The sequence below is a fragment of the Neoarius graeffei genome, chromosome 14, assembly GCF_027579695.1.
Source record: "Neoarius graeffei isolate fNeoGra1 chromosome 14, fNeoGra1.pri, whole genome shotgun sequence".
Lineage (NCBI taxonomy): Eukaryota > Metazoa > Chordata > Actinopteri > Siluriformes > Ariidae > Neoarius > Neoarius graeffei.
Genome location: NC_083582.1, coordinates 66,058,806 through 66,072,084, shown reverse-complemented (window position 1 = coordinate 66,072,084; position 13,279 = coordinate 66,058,806). Strand labels below are relative to the sequence as shown.

General features: G+C 40.0%; 2 protein-coding genes across 3 annotated transcripts in view; both read left to right on the top strand.

Annotated features, from left to right (window-relative positions):
• Nucleotides 1–11,020, top strand: part of chmp6b (charged multivesicular body protein 6b) — a 29,060-nt gene extending 18,040 nt beyond the window's left edge. For both annotated transcript variants that reach the window (XM_060940249.1, XM_060940248.1), the window contains exons 4-8: nucleotides 1,299–1,385; nucleotides 5,368–5,433; nucleotides 5,638–5,718; nucleotides 6,865–6,928; nucleotides 9,724–11,020. In XM_060940249.1, coding sequence (XP_060796232.1) covers nucleotides 1,299–1,385; nucleotides 5,368–5,433; nucleotides 5,638–5,718; nucleotides 6,865–6,928; nucleotides 9,724–9,779 — 354 coding nt within the window. In that variant the 3' untranslated portion in view covers nucleotides 9,780–11,020. The remainder of the gene's footprint in view (nucleotides 1–1,298; nucleotides 1,386–5,367; nucleotides 5,434–5,637; nucleotides 5,719–6,864; nucleotides 6,929–9,723) is intronic.
• An 82-nt stretch (nucleotides 11,021–11,102) lies between these two features.
• baiap2b (BAR/IMD domain containing adaptor protein 2b) overlaps nucleotides 11,103–13,279 on the top strand; it is a 117,718-nt gene continuing 115,541 nt past the window's right edge. The window contains exon 1 of the mRNA XM_060940246.1: nucleotides 11,103–11,694. Coding sequence (XP_060796229.1) covers nucleotides 11,668–11,694 — 27 coding nt within the window. The 5' untranslated portion in view covers nucleotides 11,103–11,667. The remainder of the gene's footprint in view (nucleotides 11,695–13,279) is intronic.

Genomic DNA, 13,279 nt, shown 5'->3' with positions numbered 1-13,279 from the left:
ACAAAAAATACTTTTAAATGTTTCTGGTATAGTGTTAAAATGAACAGAGTACATGACTAGTCCTACTTGTAAAGAATGAATTTTATTCAAATTTAGCAAATTATATCTATAAAATAAAGGACCAGTATGTGCTCCGTATGAGGATTTAGTGATAATTCATACGACACACTTTTGCAAAACAGTCTGTTGAGATTTGTTGGATAAGTAGATCCCCATACTATATTGCCATAATACAAATAAGAGTAGACTAATGAATAATAAAGTTTAAACAATGATGGCTGTGACAAGTAAAATTTTGGATTTTTAAATTATTCCTATAGTTCTAGATATTTTTCTGGATACTGTGTTGATATGCTCTTTCCAACTTAGATTTTGATTAGTTATCACACCTAAGAATTTTATGCTTTGGCTGCTAGATATTAACTTATTATTAATCCTAATCATGAAATTCAAATTGTTAAATCTTTGCCTAGCTCTGAATACAACATATTTTTTCTTTATATTGATTGACGGTTTATTATCAGTAAGCCAATGTGACGCTTTATTAAGCTCTTGATTAAGTACATCAGCTAGATGTTCAATATTCTTGCATGAATAGAAAATATTTGTGTCATCAGCAAATAAAATACATTTCAGTAGTTTAGAACAATTAGATATATTAACAACATACAGGGCAAACAGCAAAGGACCTAGTATTATTCCCTTGCGGAATCCCACATTTAATGATTTCTTGTTTAGATGTGACATTCTGTCATCAGGAGATCGCAAGTTCAAATACTGACGAGGAACCGGCCATCTGTGGCCGGGAGCCCAGAAAGAGCAAAATTGGCCACACTTTGTGGGTGGGAGGGATGGCATGTAATTAACACTCACCAGTTTTTGCTTCTCTGTGATGCAGCATGAGTAACAGTTCGAAATAATGCAGTTGGCTGGCTTCATGTGTCTCAGAGGAAACACATTTTAGCCTTCACCTTCTCTCGTTGGTAGGTGTCGTATGTTAGTGAAGAGTAGTTAGTCGCCTCGTTACAAATGGGTATTTGAGGAAGGAGATATCTCGACTATAATCTATTCATTTTAGTTAGAATCTTAAATCATTTATTGGCTGCACTTCTGTTGTATCAGCTATAGTGGCTAGTTTGGGGAACAATCAAAATACAGATCATATTAAAAGGAGAAGACTTTGTTTTACAGACCAACATGACCATCCTACTGTTAATTAATGCATTAATGATCTGAGTAATTATAACTGTGTTTCATTAGACAGAAAATCATAGAACCTATTCTACTTCTTCCCCCAGGTTCAAGACATCGAGTTTGCACAGATAGAAATGAAGGTGCTTGAAGGGCTGAAGGTTGGCAATGACTGCTTAAAGAAAATGCATGAGGTATGTATCGACCCATTTTTAACCCAAATTCTTTATCAATTTCAACAAATCTAAACAGTATTTTCAAAGTCGTATGTTTTTTTTTTTTGTATTCAGTACAAGTTCAGCTACAATAATATCTATGTAGTATGTACGCCATGATTGTACTCAGCGGCGTGCACGGGAATTGTTGAAAAACACATGCTAAAGTGCCCTCTCGGGAGCCAAAACACATGCTAAAGTGCCCTCTTGGGAGCCAAAATGTGTGCTAAACTGCCCTCAAGTGTCCTCTCGGGAGCCAAAACACGTGCTAAAGTGCCCCCTTGGGAGCCAAAACGCGTGCTAGAGTGCCCTCTTGGGAGCCAAAACGTGTGCTAAACTGCCCTCAAGTGTCCTCTCGGGAGCCAAAACACATGCTAAAGTGCCCCCTTGGGAGCCAAAACGCGTGCTAGAGTGCCCTCAAGTGCCCCCTTGGGAGCCAAAACGCGTACTAAACTGCCCTCAAGTGCCCTCTCGGGAGCCAAAACACATGCTAAAGTGCCCCCTTGGGAGCCAAAACGCGTGCTAGAGTGCCCTCAAGTGCCCCCTTGGGAGCCAAAACGCGTACTAAACTGCCCTCAAGTGCCCTCTCGGGAGCCAAAACACATGCTAAAGTGCCCCCTTGGGAGCCAAAACACGTGCTAGAGTGCCCTCAAGCGCCCCCTCGGGAGCCAAAACGTGCTAAAGTGCCCCCTTGGGAGCCAAAACGCGTGCTAAACTGCCCTCAAGTGTCCTCTCAGGAGCCAAAATGCGTGCTAAAGTGCCCCCTTGGGAGCCAAAACGCGTGCTAGAGTGCCCTCAAGTGCCCCCTTGGGAGCCAAAACGCGTACTAAACTGCCCTCAAGTGCTCTCTCGGGAGCCAAAACACGTGCTAAAGTGCCCCCTTGGGAGCCTTGAGAGGGAGAGAGAGACCAGTGTGATGATCAGCTAAGTAGAACACAGCTGGGTGAGCATTATAAACTGTGAATGTAGCTTTAGTGTATACTGTTGCACTGACTTTTATGTTGGGCCCTTTGTTGATCTATATTGAGCCAGAACTATATCTCTCAGAACCATTTTGGATTATCTGGTGCTAATATGGTGTTAAAATGCACTAGAATACAGGAAATGTAATCTACTTAATTGAAAATGTTCTGGGGGAAGACCCCCAGACCCCCTAGGGATTTATTTCCTTTATACATCCATGTCGCTGTGTGTTCTTCACAGTCCAACGTTGAAATCCACACAGTACTCATGGATGCTGATCCTAACAGCAAACTAACCTGAGTAGTCTGTCTAGTTAGTCTGTTTTAAGGCTATATAATGTGCCATTTGTATAACATATAAAACGTGTCTAAAGTGCCCTCTACAGTGGTGAGGACACGCTATATGTGCCCTTTTTTTTCTTTCCACCCCTGCCCTTCAAAAAGTCTGTGTACGCCACTGATTGTACTTTTAAAAAAAATTCATAACATATAAATTAAGCTGTTGTAAAAAGCAGTTTTAGAACTGTGTTGGAATGTGTGTGTGTGGGGGGGGAAACATGGTCTTACCCATTGTGACAAACCGTTTTGATCGCTTGAGGTGATTCTGTTCAGTCTGAGGAATGTATCAAGCACAAAAACTTAAATCTGCTCCACTGATTTGGACAATTAACTGGCCATCAATAAAATGTACTGTATGTCCTATTGTTTTGGGATAAAGAGTTGGCAGTGGGAGGGGTATTCAATGAGAAGAGTAAAAATTTCCATTCCATTCAATGGGAAGAGTGAAAACCCCTTCCACTGCCAGCTCTTAATCCCATCAGGTCAAGTCACAGTGGGTAAGTTAAATTTTTTTTTTTCCCCACACATTGGAATACAGTTCTAAAACTGCTTTTTCCAACAGCTTCATTTATCTGGTATTTGACTTTTTGATATTTGACTCTCTTCAGTGTGTCTTGAAATTAAAGGAGAACTGAAGGCAACTTTATTATCAAAATTCTATTTCTCTCTTTTTATTAAATATAGGAATGCATTTTTGATCGCTATTTTGTCACTGCTATAGCAAGTTATGAGTGTTTGAAATATGCTCTGTAATATATCAGTCCATATGTCAAAGCAATCGGCGTAAATGAGATTCGTCGAGACCTGTGCGAGACATCGCAGGACGGAAGTAAAACGTACAGCGGAAATCAAAGTGACCAACATCTGCCAAGGTTGTCAAAAGATGCGCGTGCCTTCTTTCGAATGCTGATGTCATCATGCTGGAAGTTTTTTGTTTGTTTTGATAGCAATCAGGAAAGTTTGGAAAAAGTAGGCAGTAATCATCATTTAAACTTGTTTTTGTACAATATTTCATTTGGAAAACAGTTTTCAAAATGGCGGCGCTGACACCACGTTTTGAAGTCTCGCACAAGTCTCGTGAAGATCGCACGGATAAGTGACTCCTGCCGTGGACCAAATGAACTAAATTCAACGTGGCTAAAAACCGAATAGGCTGATAAGTATAATATTTAATTGCAGTTAGTTGCCAATACGAGTCACAATATAAGGTTACTAAAACCGAAAACGTAATTGAATAACACGTTAGTTAAGAAATAAAGCAAGTTTAAAAATGACTTCTGTTCTCCTTTACATCTGCTCCATTGATTTGGACAATTAACTGGCCATCAAAAAATGTATGTCCCATTGTTTTTGGGATAAAGGGTTGGCAGTGGGAGGGGTATTCAGTGAGAAGAGTAAAAATTTCCATTCCATTCAATGAGAAGAGTGAAACCCCTTCCACTGCCACTCTTAATCCCATCAGGTCAAGTCACAGTGGGTAAGGTAATGGGTTTTTTTTCCACACATTCCAACAGTTTTAAAACTGCTTTTTACATCTTCATTTATCTGATATTTGACTTTATTTTGGTATTTGACTCTTTTCAGTGTGTCTTGAAATTAACTCTTGTACTGTTTTACTCAGTTCAGAGCCACAACCAGCTCTGTTACACAATTACTCTAATTTTGCTCCCACTCCAACTCAATTTTTACTCTCCAAACTCAAAATAGAGCAAAATTAACTGTTTTTAAGGAAAATACTTTTAACTCTGAAAAAATTGCTCAGTCATTTTTCCCGTGTATGCACTACAGTGCACACATCAACTGATCTGCTCATGATAAATAGAAGAAATATTTACACTTACTCGAGTTGATCTTCGGCTGGATTGAGTCAAAGTTTAAAAAAATAAAATAAGTAAATAATAAAATAAAGGGCACTGCTCATCATCAGTGTCATGGTTCTCAAGATTGAATTGAATTGCTGGCCTGAATCATGAATTGATTCACTGTCCTAAAATTGAATCGCTGTCCTGAATCATCCGAAGCGCATAAAATCCATGTGCCAGCTCGCAACAAGTTTTACCTCCAGATAGCCTAAACTATGTCTGACAGATTTTATCCTATTTACGGTGGGTGTTCCCACCGCGAAAGAGAAACCGAAAGAGTGAAGGTGATTATCATGCCGTTACCACGTGAAGAGTCTTTTATGAATGCGTAAGTGTGCACTCAGCGCTCCGACTCTGGTGTGACTGAGTAAGGTGACACGTTTTATGTTTCATCTAATTTAGATAATTTAAAAACTGTAATATTATTTGGCAGTGGGCTCATAGGAAAGTATAAAGTTTGTTAATATGTTTATCATGCTTGTATGATTAAAAAAAATCGTGAAGATATTTATCTAAATACATGACCCACTCATTCTAAACCTGTCGAGTTTCACCGGTAAAGCTTTTGACCCCAAAGGGTTAATATGCCAGTGAGGTTCAGTCTTCTTTCCTTGCTTTGCGACTTAACCTACACACATTAATCTAATTGTATTTGTGTAATGTAGCCCATTTTCCATTAGTGGGATTATTTGTTGGCTGGTTGGTACAGAAGTATCGTTAAGACTTTACGAATGCACTTCATTTGGCCAGTGATGAGCTGTAATCCCTGTTTTAATCCTCTTTGCCTTGTTAATGCAGGTTATGTCCATAGAAGAGGTGGAGAGGATCATGGATGAGACCCAGGAAGCCATTGAGTACCAGAGGGTGAGTGTCGAAATTCTGTAGTCATGTTACTGCTCAGATAGTGAATGAAATGAGATGTCGAATCGGACTTGTGGTGTGTTTACCCGGTGTTGCTTTGGACTCCAGATGGCCAGTTATCTCTGCTGGTGGTTTTTTGGTCAGTGGAGATAGGGGATGTTGTACAATACATGAGAGTTTAACTGCTTGATTTGTTCCTGTGTGCAGCAAATCGATGACATTCTGGCCGGCTCTCTGACACAAGAAGACGAGGATGCTGTATTAGCGGAGCTTGAGGCAATCACTCAGGTGTGTGTTTGTATGTCTATTCAAGGAATAACCCTAACCCATGACTACATCATTGCTTGTTTACCACAATGCATGATGGGTGATACCCGGGGTCAGTTCCGCCGTATTGTTTACTTTCACCTTTGTTAAACCCTACATTGTTCTGTCGAACCGGTTTTAACCATGCCACCTAAAGTGACTTGCCGTGTGCCTTACTGTGTCTCTACAACAAAGAGAACACCTAATTTGAGCTTTTATCAGCTGGCAGTCGAGAAGAAGAGAAGAAAGAAATGGATAAGTTTAATCCGCAACGAAAACCTTCGAACTGAATCGAAATGGACAAGTAAGTGTTTGTAGCTTGCATTTGTCTGGTGGAAAAAAGACGCACTTATACCATGACCCAGGAATATTTCCATGGTCTGCGGAACGGCCTTCGGTTATAGAAGATTATAACCATCGACGCTGTTCTTCATCTGAAACTAGCGATATTCTAAAGCCTGTAAAACAAAGAAGCATTCTTCAGCCTTTGCCTCTCAACTTACCGAAGCACTCGGCAGCCGAACGACCCTGTCAGACTGATAAAACTCCCAAACCACCAAGGGTTCTCTTTCGGGTGTGTATAATGTTCAGTGCACCTCATTAGCGGCATTTATTGAAGTAAATGCATTTATACTGAACATGACACGGCAGATCTGCAGGTTTCCAGAGATGATTTTTTTTTTTTTGTAATGTTTTCTGATATTAAGTTTTATTTAACTAATCACACATTTATAAATGTTTTGATAAGACATTCTGAGATTTGATGGTGTTGTTGTACAGTGTGGTAGACTCTGTCAATCTCTCGGTTGTACAAATTCTTGTCTATGATGTCTTACCTTCTCACCAAGCTTGATTTGGGTTCAGATTTTAAACCCTGCTGTAAACCCTCACCATGTTATCCACCTCTTTAAATCATCAATTTCATTGTCTTCCATGACAGAGCACGGCAAAATCATTCCTCTCACACCACTCTCATGTAAAATTAATCTAACCTCCGCTATACCGCACAGCTACCGGCCCCAGCTATCCCCCATAATGCATTGTGATATACAAGTGATGTAGTTATGCTTGGAGGCTATTGAATTTCCTTCTTAATGCCATCTGCGTTGTCTTATTATGCATGTACAGGGAGATGTTGAGCTTCCTGAGGTGCCTGATGAGGCATTACCAGAAATTCCAGATCAAGAACCAGGTGTGTATTCTCACTGTGATGCACACATGCCTTATGTAAGGAATAATACACAAAAGGGAGTGCCGCTGTTGAAAAATGATCCATAGTGTGTGATGCGTCCTAAATTTTATTCATTTTAATTGCATTTAATTAATTCCTCTCAATTTCAAGGTTTCATCCTCACGTCGTCTCAGGGAGTTTATCCCTAATCAGGCCTCAGCCGTCCTCATAAGCGATAAGTTTATAAATTGTTTAAAATATATATTTTTCTGTAAAGCTGCTTTGTGACAATGTGTATCGCTAAAAGTGTGCTACGAATAAATTGATTTCACTTGACTGATTCAAATCTTCACATGCATTAAAGGAGAACTGAAGTCATTTTTAAACTTGCTTTATTTCTTAATTAACGTGTTATTCAATTACGTTTTCGGTTTTAGTAACCTTATATCGTGACTCGTATTGGCAATTAATTGCAATTAAATATTATACTTATCGGCCTGTTCGGTTTTTAGCCGTGTTGAATTTAGTTCGTTTGGTCCACGGCAGGCGTCGCTTATCCGCGCGATCTTCACGAGACTTGTGCGAGACTTCGAAACATGACGTGTCAGCCAGGCGTCAGTGCCGCCATTTTGAAAACTGTTTTCCCAAACGAAGCATTGCACAAAAACGAGTTTAAATGACGATTACTGCCGACTTTTTACAAACTTTCCTGATTGCTATCAAAACAAACAAAACTTCCGGCTTGATTACATCAGCATTCGAAAGAGGGCGCGCGCGTCTTTTGACAGAGTTGGCAGATGTCAGTCGCTTTGATTTGCGCTGTACGTTTTACTTCCGTCCTACGATGTCTCGCACAGGTCTCAACGAATCTCGTTTACACCCATTGCTTTGACATATGGACTGATGTATTACAGAGCATATTTCAAACACTCATAACTTGCTATAGCAGCGACAAAATAGCGATCAAACATGCATTCCGATATTTAATAAAATGAGAGAAATAGAATTTTGATGATAAAAAATTTGCCTTCAGTTCTCCTTTAAATCCCACAGATGTATTTTATCAGCTCTGGACTTGTATGTCTAAAGCTTAGATGTCCTCTTAAAAACAGTCTTAGGTGTCCAAGACTGGAAAAAAAAAAAATCTTATTCTAAAGCTGAGGATAAAAACGTGTTAAAGTTCTCAGAGTAACACTTAGAGAGGAGTTGGAGTAAATCTGAAGCATAAAGTACATCGTTTACATTGATGTAAAACAGTTACGCACCTCATTTCCTTAGTACGAGCTGACATAATTGCAGAATTCTCATTTTACAACTGCTCCGTCTTCACTCTCAGGGGTATGTTCAGGATTCAGCCTGTTTAACTGATGACCGCTCATAAGTCAAAAGCCCCCTGAACCGAACCCCATATAGCTGGGTTGAAAGAAAGAAGAGCATCAAGGGTAAATTTGGGTTCAATCTGACTGCTTAGGACAAGAAAATGATTTACCAGGAGATGGTGGAGGAGATTAATGCTTCATATCTAGCCATTTTATGCACCACTGAGGAGAATGAGAAGACACCGTGTACTATTAAAACACTGGATGTCGAGTGCGGAAGCTGAAAAATGTCAAGAAACCACAGAAGAGTAAAACTGTCACTGTTCTTCCTAGTGACATTGAAGTACTCTGGACTACACACATTTCTATACATTGAGGGGTGCTTTTAGTGTTTAAAAGCTTTCTTTAGCTCTTAAGTGTATTTATTTGAAAGATTTCAGGCTTCTGTCTGAAGTAATCGTCAAGAAACGCCATGCTGTCAAACCTTCCATTTATTTTTAATATTATGCTAAAGTGTAAACAAAAAAAAAATTATAATAATATTAACTAGTGCTGTCAAAAATGTCGCGTTATTAACGCGTTAACTTGACTCAATTTTAACGGCGATAATTTTTTTTATCGCGAGATTAACGCTCTGTGACATGATGTAGGTTTTTCATAAGCTTTTGAAACTGCCAGGAACTTGGAACAGAGACTTTGCTTAGAAAATCGATCGCAGCTAGACTGTAATGCCACGCCCCGCACAGCCAGAGTCCTCTGCCCTCCTCCCCCAAAGAACCAGCGCGGAGAGGGCGCGCTAGTAGAGATGGGATTTATGGCTCTTTGATGGGATCCGCATCTTTGTGATCCGTTCTTTGAAAAGAGCCGTTCAAAAGACTGGCTCATTTGGCTCTTTTTAAATATTTATTCAGTTTTAAGAAGACAGCGTCTAAAGAAGCCAGATCCCTCTGAACTGTAAACTCAATGCTATCCCAGAAATCCTTCCTGTAATATGTAAATTTGGCCGCCTCTGATTGGACAGCGTGACGCATCAACAGGCAGAAAGTGTAAAAGTACAAAATGTGTTAAGTGAGCTGAAACAGTAAAGATCAGATTCAATGCAATATTTATCAACGAACAACTTAAAGTTAATATAATAGTGTACTTTATATTATAATCAAGCATGTCAAGCCTACCGTCACTGTGTAACCTATCTCTCTCAAGCAGTTCACTCATGGTTCTCTTGCTAGCCCCGCGCCGGTGCTCGGCTTAGGTTTCACTTTGCAGTGGCTGTGTCAAGACGTGTTATGCTTTGCAATAAAAAAAAACATTGGTATAAAGCAAGCCCATTCACTTTTTTATGCTGATAAGAGAATTACAATGGTTTTTTATGTGACAAAAATGTGCGATTAAATTGCGATTAATCGCGAGTTAACTATGACAGTCGCGACATTAATCGCGATTAAATATTTTAATCGCTTGACAGCACTAATAATTAACCCTTTGGAATTATTTCAGAGCGGGAGAAGGAAAGGGTGAAGAAGAAGCCGGAGAGAGAGCTGTTGGCTTTATAGAGCCTCGCCAATGCACTTTTATATTGCTCCCGTCACCCCCAGGCGTAGATGACAACGACGATGACTCCTCCTCTAGAAAAGAAACCTTTCAAGACAACTCCATTAAACATGGGAACCTGTGGTTCCAGCCAATCGGAGATCCTCTTGTCAGATCTACGGTCCATCATACCGTATGGGGCTTTTCTACTGGACCGTGCCGTACAGTTTACACTTGCTGAACCCAATCTAGAACTGTTCTTTTTCCCGTACAGCGATAGCCGAGTTTCCAGGTCTGACCTTTTACTCATTTTGTGTTATATGAAATGACAGACAGCATTGCACTCCGTGGAAACCCGATTACGAGACCCTGTAACGCTCTGCTGTATGGTCTAGTGATTTTAGAGTTTCTTCCAAATATGAGTCTGATAAAGTAAATAACACAAAACATCACGGATTTCTTGCTGCACCGCACTGTCCAATGGAAAAGCACTCGATTTTTCTCATTTGTCAATGCCTAGTCCAGTGGAGGAAAAAAGGGTTTTTTTTGTTTTGTTTTGTTTGTTTTTTCCTACCATTACTTTGATTAACTACAGCATTATTACAGCATTATTAACCTTTAACTATTCAGGTAGATGATCATTTCGTTCTTACCGTCAAGGTATTTCATGATTTAACCCTAAACCTCTCAGAACGATTCCATCAGTTGAATTATCTTCCTGACGTAATAAATTTCATGTGAGGTTTATCAAAGAATCATGTCAGAATTCTAGGTGAATAAATGCTGTGTAAAAGCTCCTTCGCTTTATTACACCTCTACCCAGGTGCTTATAACGCTCCCGTCTGCTTTAGGAGGATTGAGTCTGTTGGATTAGAAGGTTGCGTTCCTGCTCGGAGTAAACTCCCATTTCCATTGTAACGTCCTTAAGATTGCCAACAAATACTGTCCATATGTTTAAATTTTTGTCTCACTGACTTATTTTAGCCTTTTTTTTTTTTTCCTGGCTCTGAGTTTTGTTTTTTGTTTTCCTTTTTTTTTTCTTTTCCTCTAAGAAACTGTAATCATAAACCCAAAGTTAGTCCTTCTCCAGCATACACAAGCCAATAAATAGACCTTTCCCCCCCTTGTGATTTATATCTCTACATTGTTGGACTAGACTTAGCTGCTCTGCTCTAAGAGCTGGTCAGCATTTCTTTACAGTCTTAAAGGTCTGATTAGACAATTTAATTTTGTTACTTTGCAAGAATAAAGTTATTTTAAATCATTTTGTATTTTGTTGTGGGTTTCATTGAAGATTGATGTTGGCGACCACTAGAGGGCAGAGCAGCCTTTGAGACTTTGGAGACTTTTTCTGTCATGAATAGATGCTTGAGGGTCGTCGTCGTCGTCGTCTTTTTTTTTTTTTTTTAAAGACATGTTAGTGAATAATTCAGGATATGAATAAGTCTGCTGAGTCAGTGGTTGATCTGGAGGCAGAGGGGGGACTGTTAGCGAAGGTGGTCATGAATGGTTCCTTCATGGTTCAGCTCATTGTTTCACTGATCGCTACAGGCAGATAATGTTCAGAGGAATGGATAAGTTTGTGTGCTTTAGAGACGCAATGGTTCTAACCTTAATTATGATTATACCTTTGGGATATACAGGTATACGGAACTTGACGACGCTCCCAGTGTGAAAACTGACACTCGAACGGAATAAAGTTTGAGAATGTACTTTGTACCTGCAGATAATGAATCGCTCCCATTGGATCCTAAGAAACTCATTTAATGGTAAAACCTTTCCATAGTCATTTAATGGTATTAATCAACCTCTTACCTCTTGTCTGTAGCACCTTTAATCCATTCTTTTTCTCTATTTGTTATAATTGTTAACAGCCTGCACTTGGACCTGGACCTGCACCATTGTCTGTTTATGTGGCACAGTTTGTCTCATCACAAGGTATTAGTGTCATCCACAGCAGTTCAGATTTAACACTGCCTCGAACTTAATCCGATTTCACTGCTGTGTAATGATGCTGAACAACCTTTAATCCTGGCTACTGAGCCCTCATCATTTTGCAGCACGGTTATTTACACTGCACCGTTGTGTTAACAGACTGCAGATAAGACAGCCGCAATGGTGTGTGTGTGTGTAGTGTGGCTGGATAGGACCAAAAGCAGGATATTACAGTACAGTAGCGGAGTGTTCTTGACCTTTAAAACATTTGCCTAATGTCCTGACAGTTTGAACTTTGTGGGCACTTTTGGTTGGTCTCCACAGGATTTTATTTACAACCCCGATTCCAAAAAAGTTGGGACAAAGTATAAATTGTAAATAAAAACGGAATACAATAATTTACAAATCTCGAAAACTGATATTGTATTCACAATAGAACATAGACAACATATCAAATGTCAAAAGTGAGACATTTTGAAATTTCATGCCAAATATTGGCTCATTTGAAATTTCATGACAGCAACACATCTCAAAAAAGTTGGAACGGGGCAGTAAGAGGCTGGAAAAGTTAAAGGTACAAAAAAGGAACAGCTGGAGGACCAAATTGCAACTCATTAGGTCAATTGGCAATAGGTCATTAACATGACTGGGTATAAAAAGAGCATCTTGGAGTGGCAGCGGCTCTCAGAAGTAAAGATGGGAAGAGGATCACCAATCCCCCTAATTCTGCGCCGACAAATAGTGGAGCAATATCAGAAAGGAGTTCGACAGTGTAAAATTGCAAAGAGTTTGAACATATCATCATCTACAGTGCATAATATCATCAGAAGATTCAGAGAATCTGGAAGAATCTCTGTGCGTAAGGGTCAAGGCCGGAAAACCATACTGGGTGCCCGTGATCTTCGGGCCCTTAGACGGCACTGCATCACATACAGGCATGCTTCTGTATTGGAAATCACAAAATGGGCTCAGGAATATTTCCAGAGAACATTATCTGTGAACACAATTCACCGTGCCATCCGCCGTTGCCAGCTAAAACTCTATAGTTCAAAGAAGAAGCCGTATCTAAACATGATCCAGAAGCGCAGACGTCTTCTCTGGGCCAAGGCTCATTTAAAATGGACTGTGGCAAAGTGGAAAACTGTTCTGTGGTCAGACGAATCAAAATTTGAAGTTCTTTATGGAAATCAGGGACGCCGTGTCATTCGGACTAAAGAGGAGAAGGACGACCCAAGTTATCATCAGCACTCAGTTCAGAAGCCTGCATCTCTGATGGTATGGGGTTGCATTAGTGCGTGTGGCATGGGCAGCTTACACATCTGGAAAGACACCATCAATGCTGAAAGGTATATCCAGGTTCTAGAGCAACATATGCTCCCATCCAGACGACGTCTCTTTCAGGGAAGACCTTGCATTTTCCAACATGACAATGCCAAACCACATACTGCATCAATTACAGCATCATGGCTGCGTAGAAGAAGGGTCCGGGTACTGAACTGGCCAGCCTGCAGTCCAGATCTTTCACCCATAGAAAACATTTGGCGCATCATAAAACGGAAGATACGACAAAAAAGACCTAAGACAGTTG